This window comes from Pholcus phalangioides, unplaced genomic scaffold (assembly GCF_987345545.1).
Source record: "Pholcus phalangioides strain wild (caught in Gottingen) unplaced genomic scaffold, Ppha-v1.0 ptg000011l_1, whole genome shotgun sequence".
NCBI lineage: Eukaryota > Metazoa > Arthropoda > Arachnida > Araneae > Pholcidae > Pholcus > Pholcus phalangioides.
The window spans coordinates 51204179-51229948 of record NW_028301604.1 but is presented as its reverse complement, the minus strand read 5'-3'; the positions used below and the strand labels follow the sequence as shown (position 1 = coordinate 51229948).

Below are 25770 nucleotides of genomic sequence, written 5' to 3'. Positions count from 1 at the left end.
TGAATTTTTCTGTGGAAGCTGTTTGTCTATTCCTCGTTTTTTGGCCATGGCAGACTTACATGAACAGTGTGGGGCTGTGAAGTTCTGCTTCCTGTTCGGGAAAAAAGCCATGGAGTCCATGAGAACCTGCAACGCCTGCTAATGATTTTGTCATCCCCGGACGTCTGTATCAGGAATGCCGACACAATGACTAGCAGTGTGACTAGTTGCTCCATCTTGCTTAAACGTGACGGTAGAAAGCACATCTCTTTCAATCACACATGGTATGACCTTCTCGTTCAGAAGCGGTAAATAACGCTACAGAGGTGGATTAAGGTCAGTTGAGGCCCCGGGCGCAACAGAAAGTATTGGGCCCCTTAAAAAAGAGAGGGGGGAAAATACAAAACTACATGTTTATCATATTTTTTAATAAATAGGAAATATTTAATATTATTAGCAGCATAATAATATTATTAATAGCATAATAATCACAAAGTTTTGAACATATGTGAAAGTATAATTGTAATTAATACGTATACTAGGACTAACAATCAAACATTTGAACAAATAAAAAAATTGTAGGATTTTTTATTTGGAATTAAAATTGCAAATGTGAAGATATTTAAATAATTTTTTTCTTGCTTTTCGTTTTGCAAACTTATTGACTATTAACTATTTAATCACAATCAATAATTTCAAGTAAATCACTCTCTATGTGTAAAGTAGCCATATTATTTATTCTTTCCTCTGACATTGGATTTCTTAGATAATTTTTTACTCTTTTTAGACAAGAGAATGAGCATTTCCCTGATGCATTTGAAATTGGCATGGTTAACAAAATTTTCAAAATAATTTCCATATTTGGAAAAGTTGCTTTCATATCCAACGCTATTTTTTTTACATTATTAATTGATCGCTTGTCCTCTTCATCTAAAAAGATTAAAAACTGTTCCAACTCATCTTTAAAATTACTTGAATCAATGTCATCTTTATATATTTCTATTCAATTATTAACACATTTTTTCTTTTCTTCTACACACAATGTACACATGAAAAAACCTTATAACATTTTCATAGATTTTTCCGTGTCTATTCTGCTATTAATGATCACATATTACATAGAGTACATTATGTAAAAAACATTCCTTTGGATTTTCTGTACATGTTCACTTGTGATCATCTTAATGAACAATATGGGGCTCAAACGAACAATGAGGGAGCTGTGGTTATCAAATGTTCGAGAACCACTTGATATTGTATAAATGGAATTATTGCTTACCTAGTTGCTTCAAATAGACATTCTCAGCACTTTGAAGTCTTGCCTTGGTAATTTTCTAGTATGCAAACGTCTTAATTTATTGCCAATAAACAGCTACTTGAAACATTTAACTCTTCTATGGAAGAGTGTTAGTTAACTTAACAATTCACCCCCCCCCCATAATGGTCTACATGAAAGTACTCTGATGGTTCTTTGTGGGGGGGGGGGGTTATAAATACATTCACATCTGGCTTTTGCTTTTTTTCTCCACCCATGCACCAAGTTGCAGCTGCAGCCACTGTTTAAGATCCCAGAGATCTAGACAAGATCCGGAGACCCTGCCCAAGTCTCTCTGATGTGTTGAGGGGAGGAGTTTGGGAGGGGGGCCTCGTAGAGGGTAAAAAATATATAGGTCTGACTTTTGCTCTTTTTTATGCTCCACCTACACAGCAACTGTACAAGATCACAGAGGAGGAAGGACTCTGAATCCCTCTAATTTACTGATGCCTTGGGATGCTTTGTAGGTCATTTCCTGGCTTCTCTTCTACATCCTCATAACTTATCATTCCCTTCGCATTAAAATGGAGCTCAGCTAATCCCTCAAGAGCAACTGGTAGAGTTGTCGCACTAAGGGGGAGGGATGTTGTTGGAGAAACATCATGTTGTGGGGTATCAGCATCAATAGTGTTGAGGAGTCCAAGGTAGTAAAGGGTATTTCTAGAAGCTCGCCTGTGTGACACCAAAAATGGTTTGTCCCCATTAAAGGGAAAGTTGTTACTTCACTTAATTTGAGTTTTATGTTTAGTTCCATATGGATCACTTTTTGAAAAGAAGCTCTACTTCTTCTGAAACCGCCACTGGTGAGGCTGCTATAAAGAAAAGGAAATGTCAGAACTTCAGAGAGGAATATCATAGGGTATGGCCATGTCTAGTTAAAGTGCCATCAAAAGAAAGTTAAGCTTATTGCACTGTGTGCAATATTGAATTCTCTTTAACTCATGGTGAACGTGATGACTGCAGGCATCATGTAGCTTGCATCAAGCATTCAGAATTGCAAAATACTGGAACAAGTTCACAAAATCTTTCCTCATAATTTAGCAAAAAATAGGATTATGAAGTTGTAGCATCTGAATACTATTTTACAAGATTTCTTATCAAACACAATATTCCAGTTTCAGTAGCTGATCATGCTGGTGCTCTTTTTTCCAAAATGTTTTTTTTTCAGAAATTGCCAAAAAGTTTTCTTCAGGCAGAACAAAATCTGGTGCTGTCGCTCAAGCAATGGCTGCTGTCACAAAAAAAATTGTAGATGCTCTTCAAAAGAAAAAATTTTCATTAGCGACGGATGGAAGTAATGACTTTTACGGTAAAAAATTGTGTCCATTAGTTGTTAGCTTTTTTGATTCAGAAAAGGGTGAAGTCAGCACCACTCTTCTTCCCTTCTGGAATGTACGGACAATGCTGGGGAAGGAATTTTCAGTGTCATTGACAATGAATTCAAGAGACTGGACATTCTGTGGGAAGACTGTGTCTCTTTTTTGCATGACAATGCCTACACAATTGTAGGAAAAAACAAAGGTGTAGCTTCTTTCATCAAGGCACAGCAACTTGACATCAAAATAGTGGGATGTACATGTCATCTGCTGCATATTGCTGCACAAAAAGTATCTAAGTCTCTGCCTGTTGATGTGGAAAGTTTTGTGATCCAAATTTATTTATTTCTAGAAAAAAAGTAGTAAGAGACAAAACAGAGAGAAGCTCAGATTTTGTGTGGTAAAGAACCTTATAAAATACTGAAACATGTCAACACAACATTTAGTGGTTGTCACTGGAAAATGCGAAAAGAATTGTTGAACAGTGGGAGCCTCTTGTTGCAAGTATTTTCACTGATGACACTGTAGACTCTGAAAATAAGTATTTTACTTCTTCCGAAAAAAAATTGTATTGTTTATTTTTGCTAAATGCCATTGGGGCATTCACAAAAATTAATGTGATTCTGCGAAAAGAAACCCTGCATATTCAACTTCTAAAAGATGAGCTACATAAGTTTTTTTTTTTGATTTGATTACTCAATTACTACACCATCAGCTATTTCAAAATCAAAAACTGTTTTTGATATGGACTATTCTAAACTAAAAAATCAGAAGAGTGATGAAGATCTGATTATTGGTAATACAACAAAAATCTGTTTGAAAAGTGGGGTTGTCACACTTGTGGCAGAAAAACAGTTTTATTTTGCTGTAAGAAAATGTTTTTTCTGTGCATGTGATTATGTTATAAAAAAATCCCATTGCATGACAATTTTTACTTGAATGCCACCATTGTCAATGTTAATCTGCGATCAACTGCTAAGTTCAAATCTGTAGAATATTTTGCCAATCTCTTTCATTTCTCTGTAGAAAAGAATAAATTGCAAATGGAGTTTGCATTTTACCAAAACGTTTAGTTTTCTCCTGACATTCTTAATAGTGTTAAAATGGATGAATGCTGGGTCAAAATTAGCAACTTAAAATATCCTTATGGGTCCTGTAAGTATAAAATTCTTTCTGATTTAATGCTGAATATATTAATTGTGCCTCATAGTAATACACCAACTGAACGAATATTCAGCATGATTTGAAAACATAAAAATGAGTTCAGGTGCAACATTTCTCTCAAGACTTAAAAAGTGTGTTAGTAGAAAAACTGAACACACATGGAAACATGTTATCAGAAAACTTTCAGTGAATTTGAATTGCAGACTTATAAAAGTGCTTCAAAGTGCTATAAAGAGCTTCATCAGTGCTGATAAACTTGGATTTTTCCACTCAACAACAAAATTTGTATATATTTCTCACTTATTTTATTTTTTTCAATAACATAAACTGCCCCCCCCAAGATTTCATGAATTGGGTTTAGCAGATAAATGAACTTGATCACTAAGAAAACTTTAATTAAATCAGATTGTATACTACTAAGCTTATTGCTAATTAAGTTAATGAATCAAATGCTTTATTATGTAACATAACTTACTGCCTATAGTAGGGAAAGTGTTATACTGGAAAAGCGTATAAGTAATGTTGCTTTTCAGTGACACTTCCTTGAATTTAAATAATGAAAAAGCAACACAAAATGGCAAACACTTATTTTAAAATGAATAATTAATATATTAATTATATATATTTTACATATTATATATATTTTATATTTTAGAATGAATTAATTAATTAACATATTAATTAATTAAATGATAAAATAATGCAATTCACAAAAAATTATGAATGAAAATTGAAAAAAAATAGTGGGGGGGGGTCCCCCTACTCCTCCTTTTCCTGGCTGGTCAACATGCATTGCTACTAACAGCCTCCATCCAAATGTCAGTGAGTCCGCAGATATACCTCAGGGATTGGTTTTGGGACCAATACTTTTTTAATTTATAAAAATGAAATACATAATGTTAATATTTCTGGTCATTTGGTGTCATTCGCATATCCAGTCCGTGAGGACAATGAGCCGATATTGCCATATGGCGATGTGGCCTGGGTATCTTTCGGTTTGGCAGTGTCATTCGCAGATGATACTGTCTTAATTTGTACTGTTGATACATCTGAAGATTTGATCAAAAATTTAGAAAAGACATTTACACCATAAATGAAGGAATTAAAAGCTTACAACTGAAGCTTAGTGCAAGTAAAACCAAATGTGGATGCATTTTAATTTAATAAATCTAAATACACAGACAACTGAAATTAAATTTCATGAATGTGGTGATTTTCAACCTGATACTATTTGTAATTGTGCTTATATAGAAAGAGTAATAAAATATAAATATCTTGGATTAGTTATCTCATCCAACTTGAAATGGAAACATCACACTACTTTAATTGTCAATAAACTTAAAGAAATTATGAGTTTATGTTTAAACTAAAATCTATTATTTCATACAATAGTTTGAGAGATGTGTTCTATGCATGTATTTCCACATATATTATATGGAATAACTGTCTGGGGAGGAACATAAAAAATTTCTATGTTTAAGTCGTCATATGATTTTTTTCAATGAGATATTCTGCATATTAACAATATTTTCTCACAAGGAAATGTATCGTTAATTCATTTTAATTTACATCAACTTTGTTTTTACAAAGTACTGCTGTTCATGTATAAAAATCCTTACTGGTATCCCAATAGAGTAATTACACAAAGAAGTACTATACGAACAGAGAATCTATATCCATTCTCAGGGCCGTCATTTCAACTTTTTCCGGGGGGGGAGGGGGGGGCAAAGCACATGTACTCAATGTATGGATATATATATATACATATATACCATTTTTAGTGTATTTTTAAAAGCCGGGGGGGGGGGCAAAGGCCCCCTAAATGACGGGCCTGTATCCATTACCAAGAAAAACAATTTACAAAAAATCTTTATGCTTTCTTGCTCCAAGGTTATACAATGAGTTTAATGGTATCAATAGGCAACAGCTTTCACTTAATAATATGTATTAATAATATGTTTGAAAAACTATAATAAATCGTGTATTTGAAATAACGGATATCGAACAGTTCATTTTATTTGATAACTAATTGCTGTAATTTGAGAGAGTGGGGGGGTAACATTTAAAAATTTAAGTAATATTCTTCAAAAAAAGAGTTAATTTGAATATTGAGTATTATTGTTTTTGTACACTTTTTTTTAGGTTGCTGAGGAAATTGTCGCATTGTACTATATTACTGCTTATGACCCATGGAAGGATTATACCCTAGGGTGGAACGAAAAAGGGTGTTTTTTCACTTTTTTTGGAAATTGATGTTGCCTTAGTATTCAAAAGATGCCTTTCAAGGTTTTAAGATGTTATACCAAAATGTAGGAAAATATTTTAATATCTTGAGGTTCCTCACAGACCCTAAAGGTCGAGCAAAAAGACTTTTCTAAGTGCCCATTATAAAGATCTTTTTAAACATTATATGTATATAAAATAAACCCTTTTGGGAGGGGGACGAAACTAAAACCATGTCCCAAATTATAAAAACAACACATAGTTTGATGATATAGGTGTCTGGAGAATGTGTCTATTGCTTCCTCTGTTATCGCACTGTTATTACATTTCACTTTTTTGCAAAATAGTCCACTTTTTTTTCAAACGATGGAAGAGTACTCCTTGATTTTATTCTGCCTTGAATGAAGCCGTCACGACTCTCGGTTGTTGATACAGCAAGAGATGCTTCAGTTACGAGTCGTACGCACCGTTAAACTGCTTGTGTGTGACACGGAAAATTTCGTATAGATGGAAAAGCAGGTTCAGATAATTTTTAGTCTAGTTCCTGATTTTTTATAATAGGTGGTTCAGTCACTCGCACTTGATCACATGCAATTAGTTCCGAATAGTGCTTAGCAGAAAAGTTTATTTTCGGAATATGGAATGTACGGATTTCTGCTTCTGATAATCCTTCATTTCTAATTTTCAGAATTCTCTTGATTCCCAGTTCTTTGCCCGTACTTTTTCCCACAAGATATCTCTGATCTGCACTTAAATCACTGTTGTCACTGTCCATTATCAGAAGGTTATTAGAGATTGGTTTAAATTTCACAATAGTTAATCTTTCACAATTTTCCAATCTTTGTCCGATATCACCTTGACGCCCGTGTGGACTAATGGAACATCCATCTACATCATAGTCTTCCAAACTTTTTGTTCCATCGCCCCCTTCATCAAAAATTTTTTCCCCTCATCGCCCCCCAACTCACGTAAACCCATAGGATCCTATGTTAAATCAGTAGGTTCTACCGCCCCCTTGGACCATTCCATCACTCACCAGGGGGGCGATATTGCCCACTTTGGGAAACACTGATCTAGATGCTTCACAAGATGGCTTAGAGGTAACTCACTAAAGTGAAAAAGACAAATAAGCCATTCAAGGCAAGGGATGGCCTATTTCTTTCTCTATTAATCTGATAACACCATTTTGATAGTCAGTATTGGTAACAGTTCCATCGCACCCGATCGCCAATTCTCTCCAATACCATCAATTCTTTCGTATCAAAATCTTGCCTCAAAAAGTCTAGGATTGATGATTCTATATCCCTTGCTCTACTGCTTCTTGGAGTTGTGTGACCGAGATAAATTGACCAGGGTTCCCGCAATATAGATATGTGGTTCTTCTATGGAAAGAATCACCTTCTTTGACAATAGCTAAGGTTTTGTCTTTTCGACTATCAAATATATTCCTCGCTTATTTTGTTCTAGGAATTCTATATTGCAAAAGAACTCTCTGTGATGCTCTTTCACGCCTCATTTTCATTCTGTCTATTGTCATATTTGGCTTCTCTTTCGTCAATAACCCAACATCTTCCAGTCCTTTTTAGTTTTCTTTTTGCCTTTCGGTCTTGTATTTTTTTTGTGATATTTTATCTCTAAAATAAAATACCTAAAGTAGGACAGTTACAAATTTGATGAGTACAGTTTAGGCTGAGTGTGATTTATGCTGAACTATTTACATATGTTGCATCCAATACCAGAAGGCAAGAGCATTTGGTATTTCATTTGATTGTGCTAATCATAATTTTATTGTACACACTTGTGATAAATAGAACTTGATTTTATCTAAGCATTCTAAATGATCGGCTGAGTGGTTACCCAAAAGTAACAAAATTGATACCAACCTGAGAAAAATTTTAAAATTATTCAAAAGCATTGAATTTTATTGATTAATATGTGCTATATACAAATGATCATCTGATAGTTCAGGTGGCTATTACATATATGACCATGTTCAGTTTAATAGGACAGGCAGGGGCATTGGAAGTTTTCAAACCTGTGAGTGAGTGCTCGCTCGTCTTGAGCTTTATATATAGGAAATTTTTTAATTTCTAAATAAATTCTGGGGGTGCTGAGACCTATGACACAAATTACCATGGGTGATCAAGCACCCCATCCACAGCACACCCCTCCCCCCAGCTCCTACACCACTGAGGACTAGCTTCTAATTCTCATTTGTAATTAGCTTTACTAAGTCTCATTTGAAGAAATTATTGTGAGCACAAAATGGTAGCCTCAAGAGAAGGGGGGGGGGGAGGCCTCACAAAAATGAGATCTGACTGAAATTTTCAAGAATTTGCCTGGTAGGGCTTTAAAAAAGTACTTCGCCCGGGGGTCAATGATGCTCTTAAGACAGCCCTGACTGTGGTGCTGCAAAAATAAACAAATTGCAAATAAATATAGTTTGAAAAAAACCAAAAAACCAGGTTTTTTTGGTTTAAACCAGGTTTTTTTGATTTAAACCGGTTTTTTTGTTTTAAATAGTATTAACATTAAAGACAATAAAATTTCTGAAAAATCATTCAAATTTCTAATAATTAATTAAGATAAAATGTTTATTAATGGTAATTAACACTATTTCCATATTAATTAATAAATTTCTTACTTTTTAACAAAAACCAACTTTTGCAATTTAATTATTTTTTGCTTAACTCAATGGATTGCTGTGTGTTTGAAAATTCTTTCAATGGTATTATTAATCATATATATATATATATATATATATATATATATAGCGATGTTTTCTCCAGTTACTTTCAATATGCTTAATGAGGAAGCTATTTTGCAAAAACTACAATAAAAATTAGGTGAATATAATGTACTTAATGAAGCATAAATAATGCAGATTATTTAGCAATGATTTACGATATACAGGGTGATTATAACTAACGTTCTGATTTCAAAACACTGTAAAAAAAGAGCGATTGTCAGAATGACTTGAAAATTGACATGAATATTCCTCAAAAAATGCAATTTTATTTGGTAAAGGGGAAAAAATACTTAAAAATGTAAAATTAATGACATCATCCAACATGTGGGAAATTTGCTCGCAGAATGGAAACGATAGCCAGCCATGGCAAAATGATAACTTAATTATAGCATTGCACGATTTCATAATTCATGGAAACATCACAAAAAACGAAGTAATTAAAAAAATAACTACGACTTACTTAAGAAATGTTAAATATGTTTTCCACCGTGTTCTGGCTATGAGGTTGAAAGCACAAAAATTCTTGTTCAACAACAGATCAGAGTATGCCATGGTTATGATGTGGATGTGCTTGCAATTCAGCTTTATTAAATCAAATGCGCCCCACGTTAATATTCCTAAGGAACTTCTAACATATAGGGGATGTGCTGGAGATTGCAATTCACCAAAGTTTGCAATCTGACCACTGTTTATGACATTTTAAGGTACCCCCCCCCCCCCCACAGCCAGAAGTTGCAAGGGTTAAGGTGCGTCCTGTCAAAATGGGTCTTAAGCAGCTGCTTTGCTGGTATTGCAATGTGCATCTTGATAGAAGTTCTATCCACACATTGATCCTGTGGAAGTGCCGAAATGATATGGTTGCACAAAATAGATTATACTGCTGGCCAAGTACAGCATCATCTACTTGCACATTTTGCACTACTTGCACTTTTTTTTTCCTTTTGCGAAAGAAACTTCCATTGCTTCAGGAGTATCTATGTAAATTTTCAAGTCATTCGGACCAGTAGTTCTTATTGAATAGTTTTGGAATCAAAACTTCAAATTATAATCATCCTTTATATAGCTGATTATTTTTCATAAATCTGTTATTTTTATACAGTAGACCCTTGATTAACTGGGCTTACCATGAAAGTATAAAAAAAACAACTATTGACTATTAAAACTGGGCGATATAGAGTAGGAGATTTGCTACTTCTTATGGGAAAGAAAATGAAAATGTATGTGAGGTAATGTAACTACTAGTACACTAGTCTTTGTCCTTTAAGGACAGCTGGTGTCTATTGGATTATAGGACCACCTGCCCCTAGCATGATGGTGTCACTACTGTTGCTGCTTCTTTGTGAAGGGAAAAAAAAACCTGTGAGATAAAATACACCACTACATTTAGATGTGTGATGCAATCCTTATTCATGAATTTGCTAAAGATATACAGAGCATCAGAATGTAGCAAAAGGTTAGAAAATGTTGTAAGAATGAGAAATTTTGGCTCTTGTATATAACTTTAAATAACTAAGAAACTTCATATGTGAAAAAAATATATATTCTGGCCACTTTTATGAGACTTTTTGAAAAAAAACCACTTATAAAATCTTGTTATTTAAAGATATACCATCAGAATGTACCCCAAGGATATAAAATGTGGTAAAAATGAAAAATTTTGGTTAGTAATGAACCAATATGATATTTTTCAAGGAAAAAAATGATATTTAGGCCACTTTTATTTATTTTTTATTTTTTTAATCCACTTGGTTTAAACCAAACAACCCTGGTTTGCTTAGCAAAAAATACAGCTTTGCATGAAATGTGTATTGAGTTTCATTGAAGTAAATTTAAAAAATTTTATCCGATAACGAGAAATTTGGTTGAAGTCAAATAATTTCCTTTGTCCCTTTTATTTTCTCAGTAACATGGTTTGACTCTGACAGAGAAATTTGCATTCTGTTTATGCTGTAAGACAGTGCTGCGTCATGAGTGGAGATACATGGGAGTATGAGAGATTGCAGCCGCCTACCTCCAGTATCAGAGATTTGTACTGTTGATCAAAATCATTGGTGCCGGAACCTAGTAGTTGAGGCCATTTGAGCTCCCCCCGTCCAATTTTTTAATTTAGGAAGAAACAATTCAATGCACCTTCTCCTGTGTATGTGCTTAAGTCCCATATTTATGGGACAACCAGCAACTTTCAGCCCTTCCAATGTTTTCTTCATGTCTGCGTCTCTGATCAAAATATATATGTGTGTTTATATGTATTGACATCATCATCATGCCCTGCCGAAAGTTGCAAAAGATTAAAATTTATTTCTTATCAAATGTTTTTATTTCATAAATTTACTTGCATTTCCCACTTCATTAAGCCCCCCCCCCCTATTTTATTAACACAAGCCCCTTAGGGGTCACGACTGTCAGTTTGGGAACCACTGATGTAAGAAAACAGTCAAGCATGGTCTAATGAGAAAAAGTTACCAAAAAGACAACAAATTTTGCTTTTGGTATATGGTATTCACCATCTTGGTCTTCATTACTAATTATATATCTCTTTGTAAGTGTAAGATGTTAATATGGTCCCTCTCCACACACACACACACGCACCACACACACACACACCACACACACACACACACACAAAAACAAACAAACAAACAAAACCACACACACAAAAACAAACAAACAAAACCACACACTCACTCACTCACTCACTCAAACAAAACCACACACTCACTCACTCAAACAAAACCACACACTCACTCACTCAAACAAAACCACACACTCAAACAAAACCTCACACACTTCTTTAATCATCATATTCATAAAAAAGATATATAGCATTTGGTGGGCAAAGAATATTTATGTGTCAGTTGATCTTTGATTATTGTATAGCCTTTATTAATGGATTTCAAGTGTTAAAACTCTTGTCATTATCCATGAATTCATGCTGCAAAGTTATTCAAATCATTTATAACTTAATTGGAAAAAGAAAGGTTTTCTTCTGTCTTAGAAATATTTACATCATTTTATGACAAAAAATACACAAATTTATGACCTACACATTTTATAACATAAAAACAGTGAGTTTTTTCTGAAAAATTACCAAGTTGTCACATCATGCCACTATTTGGGGAGGGTCCTTGGGTTAGTTTTGTGACCATATATTCCAATATTTCCGAAACATGTGTGATTAGATAAGTAATGAAGTCTCTGAATTGTGGTCATGATTAGGCAGTTAGAAATTGAAATATTTATTAATTTTCTGCTCTCCAGATACGTAGTAAAGTTACAATAAGAAAATAACCTAAACTATATAACTGAGAAATTCTAGAAGCTTCTATGTTCAATAGACCATTCAAAATTATAATAAAGTTTTAAATGCATATCTTGTCTCACCTTTTGCTTGATCTTGAGGAACTTTGATGGCACCCGAATGTGTTATGAAACACTGGTTGGGAGTCATAATGCTATTACTGTGTTTTAATTAAGTTTTATCCCCAGAATATGCAGTGATACCTTGGCTAACAAACAGCTTGGCTTATGAGTTTTTTGGCTAATAAAAAAAAAAATTTTCTTGCTGTTTTTTAGCCTTGAATAATAAGTAAAAAGTTGGTTAACAAACATATTAGTTGATATCGATGCACATATTTATATAATACAGCTGTGTTTTGAGCTGAATTTTTGTGCCAATCATCATCATCAGAATTACTGTGTCTTGAGCCAGATTAATTTATGTTTGTCTCAGAATCGCTTTCCATATATACCTCTATTTCTGTTTGAGAAAGATTTTGAGCCATTTCCATGAGCGGACAAAGGGGAACCAAAAATGTGTGTGGGTGACCCAGTATATATGTGCATGTATATATTGACAAAATCATTATATTGCCCCCTCTCCCAGACCTTCAAGTCTATCTCCACCTATGGCCATTCCATGTGAAGTGCAAGATTAAGCTCAGCCAAAAATGCATTAAAAAAAACCTAGTCATGAGCGTTTTAACTTAAAAACTTTTAGACCTTTTTCACGGTTTGGACATTCTAGGAACTTATCTTTTCCATCTGCATGTACAAGACAGAGAAATGAGCAAAATTCACCAACAAACCTGACTAGGTTGTGTACATAGCATAAAATAAAAAGATCTTCAATATCTTATCTTCCTTTAAATTCTCCTACATCCAGTTATGATGTTTTTTGTCCCAGCATTTGATCAGTTTTTATCTTTTTCACAGTGATTTGTAGTGTTTTACAAAACTTATCTGTAAATTTTGTTCAGTACCTAGAACCAAGGCTATAGTGCAGGGAAGGGGGGGGGGTCTAGGGGGCCTGATCTGCCAAAATGTGAGAAAATGGCTGAAATATATGGAATAATGTAGTTAGGTATATTTTTCTATCTTTTTTTGTCCCCTCTTCAAAACACCAGCTGTCCCCTTATGAAATTAATTTCCGGCTACAGACCTGCCCAAAATGAATTAAATGATTTTCTATAGAATTTATTTGAAACCATGTTTCGACTAATAAAATTTTTTGTCAACAAATGTGTTTCTGCAACAAATTATCATTGTTAGCTGAGCAAAAATAATCATGCAGTCCTTTGTGGGACAAATAAATTTTTTTAATTTGTTACACATATTTTAAATATTCTTAACATTTTCAAAACTGAGGTGCGGCCAACTTGCTGTGTTATATAAAATTATTTTTCAATCAAGTAACATTTTCTATTACTTTGAATACAAGGCCCAATCTTGTGGCACCTGCCGTGCACCTTTACCAGACAGCACTTCCCAAGCTTGAACACATATTTATGTTGAATTTTTGGATTTGTCTCAACAATATACAGCCCCCCTCCCCACCACCCCAATGATTTTACTCATTCCCAATATTTTCAATAACTTTATTTGCTAATGTAGAAAATTACGATAATATTTCTATTGTTTTGTAAATTTGTGATTCAACACAGAACTGAATTTACAGTACACGGCCTAGGCTTTTAGCTTTTGCTGTGCAATTCATCCCGGTAATGCCCTCTGAAAAATGTTTTTCAAGATTTCTTGGTTTTTACTTAGGAACTTTTTTATGTCCCAGTTTTTATGAATTAATTCCAAGATTTATCCTGGTTCCTCAATTGCATTATCTGGCCTACATTGGGATCATTCTGTCCTGAACTGACTTTCAAGTTACAAAATGATGCTGATAATTCAATGTACATTATATGTAAAACTGTCCAAGTTTACCATACATTAAATTTGTTTATGCTAGCAAAATTTAATATGCGGCATGACAGTTCCATCAAATCTTATCAGGTAAATTTGACCAGTTTTTGACAAATATCTGTAAGGCCAATCAAGCATTCACCAAAACTAGCAAAATATTTCTGTTTTTAACTCAAGTTTGTAAGTCTGGGAATGACTGTATTTACAATTTTTTTTCTTTTTGGAGAAGGGGCAGCAAAATTATTTTTCCCACTGAGCTACAAAATGCCTAAGCCTGGTCATCAATGTTTTCTTTGTATTGACACCTGTGATTTCTGCCATTAATCATGGAGAAGAACAACCAATATAATTTATTCTAGTCATCTTTTACTTTTTTGGTGCATGAGCGTTTTACTACCAGGGTTCAGCTCATTTTTGCTCATTTTGCACAAGGCTCATAGAAGTTATAGAAGACTATTTCTCCAACATTTTGACCACTCAGTGTAGAGTAGCCAGGTAACTGAAATCTAAACTGGAAAATACATTTTATCATGTCCTTAGGTAGCTTTCGAAGATCAAGCACTTAGCTGTAGACTTGGTTACAGAACTGGTCGACCATTCTCTGGTGTAACAGCATGTTTAGATTTCTGTGCCCATGCTCATAAAGATCTTCATAACATGAACAATGGTTGCACTGTGGTAAGTTTAAGTTATGAAACTATTTGTACAATATGAAGTATGTGTGAGCACCAGTGTTAGCCAATACACATCTAGATGCATTCATGCATCAAAATTCAGTTTTATTCCTCCAAATTTCATTGAGGAGTAAAGGTACTCCTTCAAATTTTAGTTTTTTTTTTGAATAGAGTTATATCTAAGTTTTTTATTTAAAAAAATATCTTTTTTTCAAGAATTTACCCCTTAAAATTTTAAACAGGAGTAAAATTACTTTTCAAAATTATTTTTTCAGATAACACTGATGAGCACTATTTGAACATTTTTCATTTATAAGCCTTATATTATATATTCAATTTATATTTATCTCTATACCTTTTTTTTCAATGGTTTGATTTATTTATGCAGTATTGTAAGACAAGGCCTATACAAGAAAATGATTGATATACAGTCAACGCTCGTTGTAACAAGCATTCCATTATAATGACAGTTCTCAAATTTTTTTCTGTTTCCATGTTATTTTCATACAATATAATGACCAGTAAATATTATTCAATTCACTACTTCGACTGATCTCGGCTCAGTCCCCAAGTTTTTGGCTTTCTTTTTGCTAAGAAATGGATGCTTGACAAAGAAAAGATAAAAGGTTGTCTCTTTTATGGAAAACCCTGTGGTTAAATAGTGCCTTCACTAGGAACAGAGCAAACCATAACAAGGCTCAATGAGCTCATGCGAGTCAACTGGATAATGTTGAGTTTCTCTTCTCCCCTCCCCATGCACTCTTATCATTCTGTTTTATTTTCTCTCATGGTGGCTTGGTCCCACTTTCCACATGATTAATTTTTGTAATTTTACTCAATTTCACAGTGGGAGAATATACAAGCAAGTGAAGTTATGTTTTCATCCTGAAAATTATTCATTCAACATAGCTGTCTTAAATAAAAGGAATGCTATCAAAAGGATCTTTAGATCTCAAATTAAAAGTTTTGGTGGAAGTTGACAAGAAATTGATGTCAAAAGCCAAAATAGAAGAAAAATCATCAAATATTTCAAACATTTCAAAGAGTACTTTGTTCACCATAATTAAAAACTGTGATTCAAATTATGAAAACAGAAGAGTTGGGTTTCCTTCTTTATTTTACCCAGTTATCACAGTTGATCACAGGAATGAAAATTCTAACTGTTGGAAAATCTGAGCAGCTGAATTTTGTGATTTTTTGTACAAGTTTGATATAACGACCAACACGATGTCCATTTTCTATGGAATAAGGGGGGATTGTTATAACAAGCGTCAACTGTATCATCAAAAATTTCTTCCAATGACCAGAGCATTATTCTGGGAGGATAGGAAAATGCATTGAAAGCATTGACAACGTACAGGTCTGCTAATAAGAAACATGTACAATATAAGTTCTTTCTTTTATGAAAATTTTTAAGAACTCGTCTCAATACATTTTTTACTTTGTTAGATATGGAAACCAATCAGCAAAACAAACAATGATAAGACTTTTCAAAAAAGGTTGAAATTATGTTTTCTTTTCAATCTTGAAAACAATACCATAAAAATACCCAAGATGAAAGCAGAGCAAAAGCAGGCTTTTGGCAACAAATTTCCACAATCTGTATTTGAAATATTGGCAATAAATCTCAAAAACTGGTTTCCTTGTTTGTATGTTAGAAATAGAAGGGAAAAAGATGAGTGTAAAGATTTCTCTTTTGTAATTTTTGAGAAAAAACATCCATCATGCAGGAAAAATAAATATTTACACTGCTGCACAAAAAAATACAATAAAAGGGAGGAGGAAAACACAACTTCCATTCATTGGGTTACAATGAAGCTTCACGATGATGAGAAAAAAGGTGAAGGAAACAGAAAGCTGGAATAAATTTCTTCCATTTGCATATGACAGAGAAATCTTGTCCTGGATTGTTAAGAGGTTAAACAAAGGTAATGTTATGACAATTACAGCTTTTTGAGTAATTTATAATTTGTTTTTTTAAAAATTCAATGTTTTTTTTTCCCTCTAGTATGATTCTTTTATAACAAAATTTAAAATTTAAATCCATTAAAAATAAAGCCATTAATTATTGTAATATTTTATGCAAGGTCTATAGGAAGGGTTATCATTTTGATAGAAGTTTCAACTTTATGACTTTCACATTTCTACAATGTTTTGATGAAGCTGTGACCTCCACAAGGGCAGGGCTGACAGGGCTTTGCTTGGGACGATTTTTGTAATGTTTTTTTTCGTTTTTTCACACTATAAATTCACTATATAGGGGCCCAGATGCAAGATGTGGGAGCCATGGATGTGACCTCTTGATGGGATTCCACTCTATTAGCTATATGTACAGGAGCATATTATTGAAATTGTAAAATTGCATAACATTAGAAAAAAAAACTAGTCTAAAAATGGAAAATAGTATGTCTTTTTAGGTTTCATTTTATACATTTTTCACTATACTTTCAGTTATAATGATAGATTTTTTTTAGGTCGTTACACTAACCAAGCATAGAGGATGGCAAAAATCTGAAGATGAGCAATTACATGTTTTGCCTTTGTATGTCATGGATGATACTGATGAATATGGAAGCTATGAAGGGCAGAATAAAAAGGTTAGGTTATGAGAATGATTTTGTTCAAAGTCATATATGTGAGGAAACAGTAAAATTTCAATTATTAAAACTAATTTAAAAATTCTATTTAATTTTTAAATTGTTACACTTGAGATAAATCGTTATTGCTCAGAATGAAAATAAGCTTAACTCAGAAGCTGGTTATTCCAGTCCCTATTCTATTGGGTTGTCTGCAAAGCCATTTTTTGTCAGGTAGATGAAAGGCCTGAACTGCAGCTGCAAGTTTCGGCTGTTGATGAGTCTTTTCATTTTTTTTTTAATGTTTGAAAATGAAAAAAATTATAAATTTTATGGTAAGACAGAGGGAAGTAGAAAGTTGAGATATTCAGTTTGCCTTTTTGTAATTGGTGAAGTGCAAATATTTTTACACAGTATTCATTCAATATCTATGATCGAACATTGCACTTGATGCTATTTTTAAAGTAAATTGATGCTGCTCAAAACTTGCCGAAATATTTTGAAGCCTATGTGAGTGTAGTGAATCAACAGTAGAGAACTCACAATTAACCACTTCAAACTTGGTATAGATTCTAAGCATTACTAACAGTACAATTAACAAGCATTTGGTGAATTGATTGATATTCAGTATGCAACATGCTTCCTACAAAATGGAGGATGACAGGGCATCAGCCTGAGGATTAACTTTGTCAAAAAAATTTTCACTAAAAATTTACTATAAAATCAATATAAGGAGCCTGTTAAAACTCCTGCTTGAAGGCCTACCAAAAATTCTGGCCAAGAGGCCATGCTCAAGGATGGGGAACAGCATATTGTAGTATGGATACATGGGAAAAAAAATACTAAATCACTTTCTGGAACACCTGAATGAAATCATTGAAAAAATTGAGTTCGCTATGGCAAAAGAGAAAGATAGTTAACTACTTTTTAAAGATTTTCTTGTCAATCATTTGAAATAAAGACAAAAAAAAGCTCATTAAAAGAGCATGAAAAGTATGCAAGACCTAGACACATTACTAAAAACTGTCTCCAGATCCAATAAATATTCCTCGGCTAAGATCAAAAAGGTACTTCTCACAAGCTGTAAACCACTGACACATATAGAAGAACTGCCACCGATTGGAAAATCCTTGCTACTGTTTATACCCATCTGAGAAAATAAAATTTAAAAACTAGTGAAAAAACAGTATCAAGACCAAAAGAAAAATCTGTGGATTACTAAAATTAACAAAAAACAACTAATACAATACCTTATTAACTGCAAGGATCTACTGAATATTTTGTACATGTGATCAGATATATATTGACGCAAATGAAAGATTAATTGCAACAAAATTAAAAGAGCATGAGGGATTGTAGATTATGTCAAACAGAAAAGTCTGCTGTCACTGAACATAACCACGGTAACAACCGTACAGTTAAATTAATAAAAACGGGCCATGAATTTTTTTTGCTTCTTATAAAAATTTTCCAAACACCCTACCTGCTATAATAGGAAAGAAAAGGCCATTAAGTTAAGCCAAACTTGGATCCCCTAATTGAAAAATAGGAAACCCTCACTGTTTGATGATCAGCAGCAGAATGCAGGGATTGGATAATACAATAACTGTCAGCTTGCCAAACAGAGCGTTCCATATGCAAAGTAAACTCTGGCATCCTCACAGCCTTGTTGCACAGTGACAGATTTCATCATAGCACTACTTCAAGTCAAACCAATCAATAAATATCAGTCGAAAGTCCAAAAAAAATAGTTTTTTCAGTGTTTCAAGACCAGCAAACATCTTTCGATAATACCAACTACTAGGGCCAATAGAGATGAACTCAAAACACATGAAATTAACTCACATACACTTTAACCTGAACAACTACACTGCTGGCCACTGTAAATGCAACACCCTGAAGGAAGCATGCAAATAATATGAAATTTACAACATGCATTAGCGGAGGTGAGATATGCAAATGATTAGAATTTCAGCGCAGACGCACATCACGCGCGCCTGTGGCGCCACTTCAAAGCGCTATTTAAGGCTTGGAGATTTCAATGATTTGAAGTACAGCAATTGTGTTTTTCTTGTGGTTTTTTCAAAAAAACGATCAATTATGCCTCGTAGAAAACAGCGATCATCTTTTGATCAAGTATCCGAGTTCGACAGAGGAAGGATAGTGGCCTACCGAGATTGTGGATTATCTTTCAGGGAAATCAGTAGTCGTGTTGGACGAAACCAAACAACTGTAATGCGGATATGTGATCGTTGGATGCAGGAGGGTACGACGGACCGACGTGTTCGATCGCATCCACCTCAGTGCACCACTTCACGTGATGACAGGCGTATTGTGCGTATGGCAGTGACGGATCGCTCAGCCACATCACGAACCATAGCACAGCACATTCAGTCTGTACCGCATCATCCAGTGTCTGCGCGTACCATTCGACGCCGTTTACAGCAGAGTGGTCTGTCCGCAAGACGTCCATTGCTTCGTCTACCCTTGACGCAGAACCACAGACGTCTCCGCCGTCAATGGCGCGATGAAAGAAGGATGTGGACGGCACAATGGAATGAAATTGTCTTTACTGACGAGTCACGCTTCTGTCTGCAACACCACGATGGTCGGATTCGAGTTTGGAGACACCGTGGAGAGAGGATGCTGAACAGCTGCGTTATGCACCGCCACACTGGTCCTGCACCGGGTATTATGGTATGGGGCGGTATTGGATATCACTCTCGCACTCCTCTAGTACGCATTGCCGGTACTTTAACAGCCAGCGCTACATCTCCGAGGTGTTGGAGCCAGTTGTCCTTCCTTACCTTCAGGGCTTGCCCACATCCATATTTCAACAGGATAATGCGCGACCACACGTGGCACGCATTGTCCAAAGGTTCTTCGTCAATCACCAGATTGAATTGCTTCCCTGGCCAGCTCGCTCTCCGGATCTTTCACCGATAGAAAACATGTGGTCCATGGTTGCTCAACGATTGACCCAGATTACATCCCCAGCAGCCACACCAGATCAACTTTGGCAACGCGTGGAAGCTGCTTGATCTGCTGTACCCCAAGAACACATCCAAAGTCTCTTTGAATCAATGCCGAGGCGTGTGGCAGCGGTGATCTCCAACAATGGCGGCTACTCTGGCTACTGATTTTGGCAGGAACCACACTTCACAGAAGTCTATAAATTTAATCATTTGATGCTTGGTCAACATGTTATCTACAAAATAAATATTGTTGCAATATCTCTTGTCTTTCTTGGTGTTGCAATTTGGGTGGCCAGCAGTGTATTTTTCTTTGTTTCATAATTTCAGTATTTGCTGTAGCGCTTTTCCAACTTTTAGGCCAGTATGAGTGACAGCCAGTCTCTCCCATCAAAAAATCCTCTTCCCAGGGAATAATTGAGTCTACAGCAAATAAATTTAAACTGCCAATTTGTCACATATAAGTTTGGAAGGTAAATGGCAGCACTTTGAACACATTACATATACAACTCAATCATGTTTACCTTAAAGCATGTATATATTAACACTCGGATTATGTAACATAAGTATTTGCAATTAGTTGTTCAGTAGTTTATGCAGTGTTATGGAAAATTCTTGAGCTGTTTGAACTGGACCCACCTGGACTCAGAAAGGAAAGAAAAAGATCACTAAGGAAGTTTGTGTACCCACGAACAGATAAGAACTTCTGTAGGGGTCATACATTGCAAGATCGGCACGCTAATGTACATGTGCCTTAAGTGAATGAATATATACAGCACTTTCTGGCACAGAATAATTCGTTAGAAATTCCTTAGAGCAGCGTTTTTCAACCTATAGTCCGCAGATCAGAGGTGGTCCACGACAATGGCATAGGTGTTCTGCAAGCAGACTTGATACAATTATTCACCCGTTGTAATTGATATTAGTAATATCCATATGAGTTCAAATAAAATGATACCTTCGTGCATATCATCATCGAGGAGAATGCAGAAAATTGTGATCCTAAATTTGGAATATCACTAAATTTTGCCAAAAATTTCAATTTATTGCTTTAAATGTAATTTGGTAATTACTGATAAAATTGCTGAAAGGTATGGAAATAAAGAGCTGCTACAAATCACAGTAAACAAAAATGTATTTCATGAAAAAAATATTCAAATGTGTGATCAGATGACCACCACAATCTGATAACCATATTTCATTGAGAAAAATAAAATTTGGTACATTGGAATCTTAATTAATAATCTGTAAAATACAGGACATTGCCAATTGTCATCAAAAACATTGTCAGAAATAGTCACAATCACTTACCGTAAGAAAAATTTAAAAAAAAAAATTGAGTACAAAACATTAAACCTGAAAAATATGTGAGATGAATATTTTATATTTTTCCCATAATTATCATAATATAATTTATATTATGAAAACTCTGTGTGTGTGTGTGTGTGTGTGTGAGAGAGAGAGAGAGAGGGAGGGAGAGATCCAAGTCTGATTTCAAATTGTTTCAGACATTTTTTTGATTTGGTATTTTTTTGTATTTTAGGTTCACTCTGGGGCTATTGAGGTTTTGAAAAAATTTCCTGTTGACTTCAAGATTCGGGCCACTCCTCTAGGTCCATGCAAAAAAAGGAAACAGAAAGGAAAAACTATGTGTATGCATAAAAAAGACATTAAAACAAATCTGAACAATAATTCATTCTGTAGAGAGAAATTTCAAAGCTCTGCAAATGATCATCTGGTGGATAAAATTTGTGAACAAAATTGTGAAAATTGTGAAAAAATTGAGAGGAAAGTTTACAATTATTCCAATGAAACAATGTTGGCAGGTAGTAAGAAAAATAAAGAATCATTAATAAACATGAAAAATTATTCTGCCTCTGAAAAAAATTCAAATATTGAACAGAGTATATCTAAAATGATAAATTCAGCAGAAAATTTCAAAAATGTTACACAGAGCTCTTATAGTATGCTTTTAAAAAATTCTGTTTCCAAATTAAAAAAATCAGAGGAAGTTGTTAGCCTTTCACCTACAAAAGTAAAAAAAAATAATGATTTTTATTCTGAGTGCAATGAACGTTGTTCATTGCCAAAAAACACAGCTACAAATGTCTGGTCCTATGAGAGTTCGAAAGAGTTTTTGGAGCATAATTATTCATTCAAAACCAGTGCTTCATCCACAGTAGCAAATGATAATTATCAGAAGTTACAAGATGTAATGTTGAAACAAAATCCTCATTTCAACAAAACAGCAGATCCTGAGCATGCTTGTTGCAATTTACCTGATGTTTCATTCAAAACACTGTCACAAAATGACCACTCATCTATTGTTGATTCGAAATCAGATAAATATTTTATTTTTGCTATTAAAAAAAAAATGCAAGACCAAAGCCTACTAAATCAAGAAAGTTCTTTCAAACGTATTCAAATGGATCATATGTACTCAAAAAATGAAGATGAAAAAAAAAGCCATGCATTAAAGCACAATATTCATCTATCAAATATTGATAAGAAAAAAGCTTCTCCAATCACCTTAAATACAACACAAAATCATGTGAGTCCTGCACTCTCTGAAAAAATGTCTTCCATATCTTCTACTCTATCCCCATTTGTTGCATGTGATGAAAACATATGTGATCATTTGAACAATGTATTTTTTCAAAAGAATGCATTGAGTAAGGAGAAAACTATAAGCACCCAAAAAAATCATTCAACTCTGATTTCTTCTATTGAATTCATTCCACCAGTGAGTGGACATCTAGATTCTATGGGTTTGAAGATTGAGTCCGCCAAAACTGATATTTTCAACTCTCAAATTTCAAAAGAGACTAGTAAGAAGGCATTTTACAACAAAATCAAAGATAATTTGGATCTCAAAAAACCAATTATATCTTCAATGTACAATTGCTTTGAAACTCAAAGTATGGATTTTGAGCAGTTTAATAATGAAGATATTACAGATTCATACGTTCTGCAGGATTTAGATACAAAATGCTTTAAGGAGCTGAAAGTTGTGGATAACTTCAATAGTTTTTACAGCTCCCATGACCATGAAAAAGATATCAGTAAAAAGTTCACTATTACAGATTTAACAAACAGTGGTAGGTTATATACCCAAACTTTGAATGAATGTTCCTTGGGAAGTTGCTTCTATGAAACTTCTAGCACAGATAGCAATTGTATGCCACAAGTATTATATGATTTGAACAATAATATCTGCAATAAAATAGAAAAAAATAAACAGGTTAAAAATACTGAGTCCACATGCATCAATAATGAAGCTTATTTTACATCTCAAAACAATGAACCTGTTTTAGATGAATCTAATCAAATCATTGCTTTTCCACCTGTTAAGGATGTGTCTGGCGAAGCTTATTCTATTGAAAATATACCAAATATTTTTCCTAATTTGAGGGTGATTTCTAATTCACCTAAATTAAAAAATGCAAAACACCCTAGTGCCTTCAAAAATAAAATTATAGAAAGTACATATTGTGCATCAATAAATGAAAATGAAAAATATAATGTGAATGATGAGAAAAAAAATGTAGAAACATTTCACGTTAATCAAAAGCAAACAGAATCACCTCTTACACCTATGATTAATTTGGATTACATTAGCCAGCATATCATTGATCCTTGTGACCAGGGTGATGAATACAACTCAAAGAACTATGAAGTGAAACAATTGCCCAATAATCCATTTCAATACAATATATATATAGAAAAGATTAATGATGCTGTTTCAAATAGGAACATAAGCCCCATCAAAACTGAAGTTTCTGTGATGAAATCGTCTTTTAGTGTTACAGATGGAACAGATATATATGAAGGACATTCAGATAATGAAATCAGCTTTCAGAACAATGAAATAGGAGGGGTTGCTATCGCTTTAACTCATGGTTCTGTGTTATTTGAATGTGCAAAGCATGAGTTGCATGCAACAACAGCAGTTAGACAGCCAAATCGCAAAAATCCCACTCGTATCAGCTTAGTGTTTTATCAGCATAAAAATTTGAATTATTGTAATCATGGAGAGGCTAACTGGGAACAGAGGATGGAGTTAAAAAGATCCAGTGAAATTAAATATTGGAATAATGATGGTATTTCCCCTTTAAAAAGAAATCGTAAACATGGTGTGATAGAGAAAGAGAGATGTTTTAGCGAATCTATCCCAAACTTGTATGCGACCGAAACACCTTCACCAAACTGGTTCAACCCCTCTTTTCCACTGATAACTGTGGATGGGCCATATGTTAAATAGATCATCATTTCATAATTAAGTGATAAAAATTATTGTAATTCCATTTCAATGAATATCAAGACTTAATAAAACATAAGTTTTGTTTAATGCAAGCAAGCAATGAAATGTTTGAATGTTTGCAAATATTTGTATAAGCAATTTTTTTGTTATTTTGGATTTTTTTTTTGTGTGAAATATGCAAATTAGCTCAATGTTCTATATTTGTGTGGGTGCATGTGTTACATATCTTGTATATTTTGTTATGCAATTGACATATCAAAAAAGGTTGTTTTTATACCAATCTTTCAAAGGCTTAAGGATTTTCTAATTTTTAGTCACTTCATGAAATCAAATAAGCCTACCACAGTTGTTCAGAATTAAAATTGAATGCAATGATCAGAGAATCCATGACAATCATTTTATATGTGTGTAAGCTACACAAAAGTAATGAGACAAGTGAGAATAATGTCATATACTTCATCAAATTGACTATTCTTTATTGTGTGTTACATGTTTTTAGAACACCATGTGTTGTTAAGTTGGTATACGATAGGACTAAATTCAATCTTGGCATGGATTTAAAACTTGAGCAAAGAATAGACATCTTTCTTTTTTGTGCTAGAACTTGGTGAATGTTCTTATTGGGTGCTCTGTTGATTTGTTTCTGCATCATTGAAAAAGATGAAACAAAAATTCCTCACATATCGATGGCCCAGTTCAAAAAGGCAAACATTCACAAAATTGAATTCTTGAGTTATGCTCACAGAACAATAGAAAATGCCTCTACATATAGCAAAACAGCAACAACTCCCAACTCTGCTTATACGGTCCCTACTGTAATTAAATCTGAGTCGATTCCTATTCAGTTCCATACAGTGAATCTTTAAAATGCAGACATCTCAAAACATAGAATTTCAAGTTGTTGCTTTTTTGAGCTGTGTCGTTTGATATGATAACTTTATCTAAAAATGTTGGTGTCTTTCTTGATTGGTTTTTCCATCGACAACCCATCAAGACAAAATTTTCCTAGTTTTCTTCAGCTAGCAGGTGGAAAACACATTTACAGCATCATTTCTGCAGCCCAAAGTATTTTTGGTAATATCATTAGTGCACCAAATGAATATATTCATTTTATTGCAATCTTCTTGATAACTATTCACCTGTCTTCATACAGAAAAATGTCAATGGTATTAACATCTGTTTCTAATATGGAAGGCCTATTGAGCATGGCTTGTCTTAAATGATTTTTATCTGTGTTTAAATTTTTTTATGACACTGGAAAAACTCTTACATGAGACAAAGCACATTCATTATATGCTGTTTTAATCATCTTCTAAGTTTTAATCAAATGCAAACAAAATTTAACACC

The 25770-nt window shown here is 33.9% G+C and overlaps 1 protein-coding gene across 3 annotated transcripts in view; it reads left to right on the top strand.

Moving 5' to 3' along the window:
- LOC149080535 (uncharacterized) overlaps window positions 1-24506 on the top strand; it is a 204792-nt gene extending 180286 nt beyond the window's left edge. For all 3 annotated transcript variants that reach the window (XM_089239637.1, XM_089239636.1, XM_089239638.1), the window contains 3 exons: window positions 14480-14617; window positions 17088-17210; window positions 21705-24506. In XM_089239637.1, the coding sequence (XP_089095763.1) occupies window positions 14480-14617; window positions 17088-17210; window positions 21705-24422 (2979 nt within the window). In that variant the 3' untranslated portion in view covers window positions 24423-24506. The remainder of the gene's footprint in view (window positions 1-14479; window positions 14618-17087; window positions 17211-21704) is intronic.
- Window positions 24507-25770: the final 1264 nt, after the last annotated feature.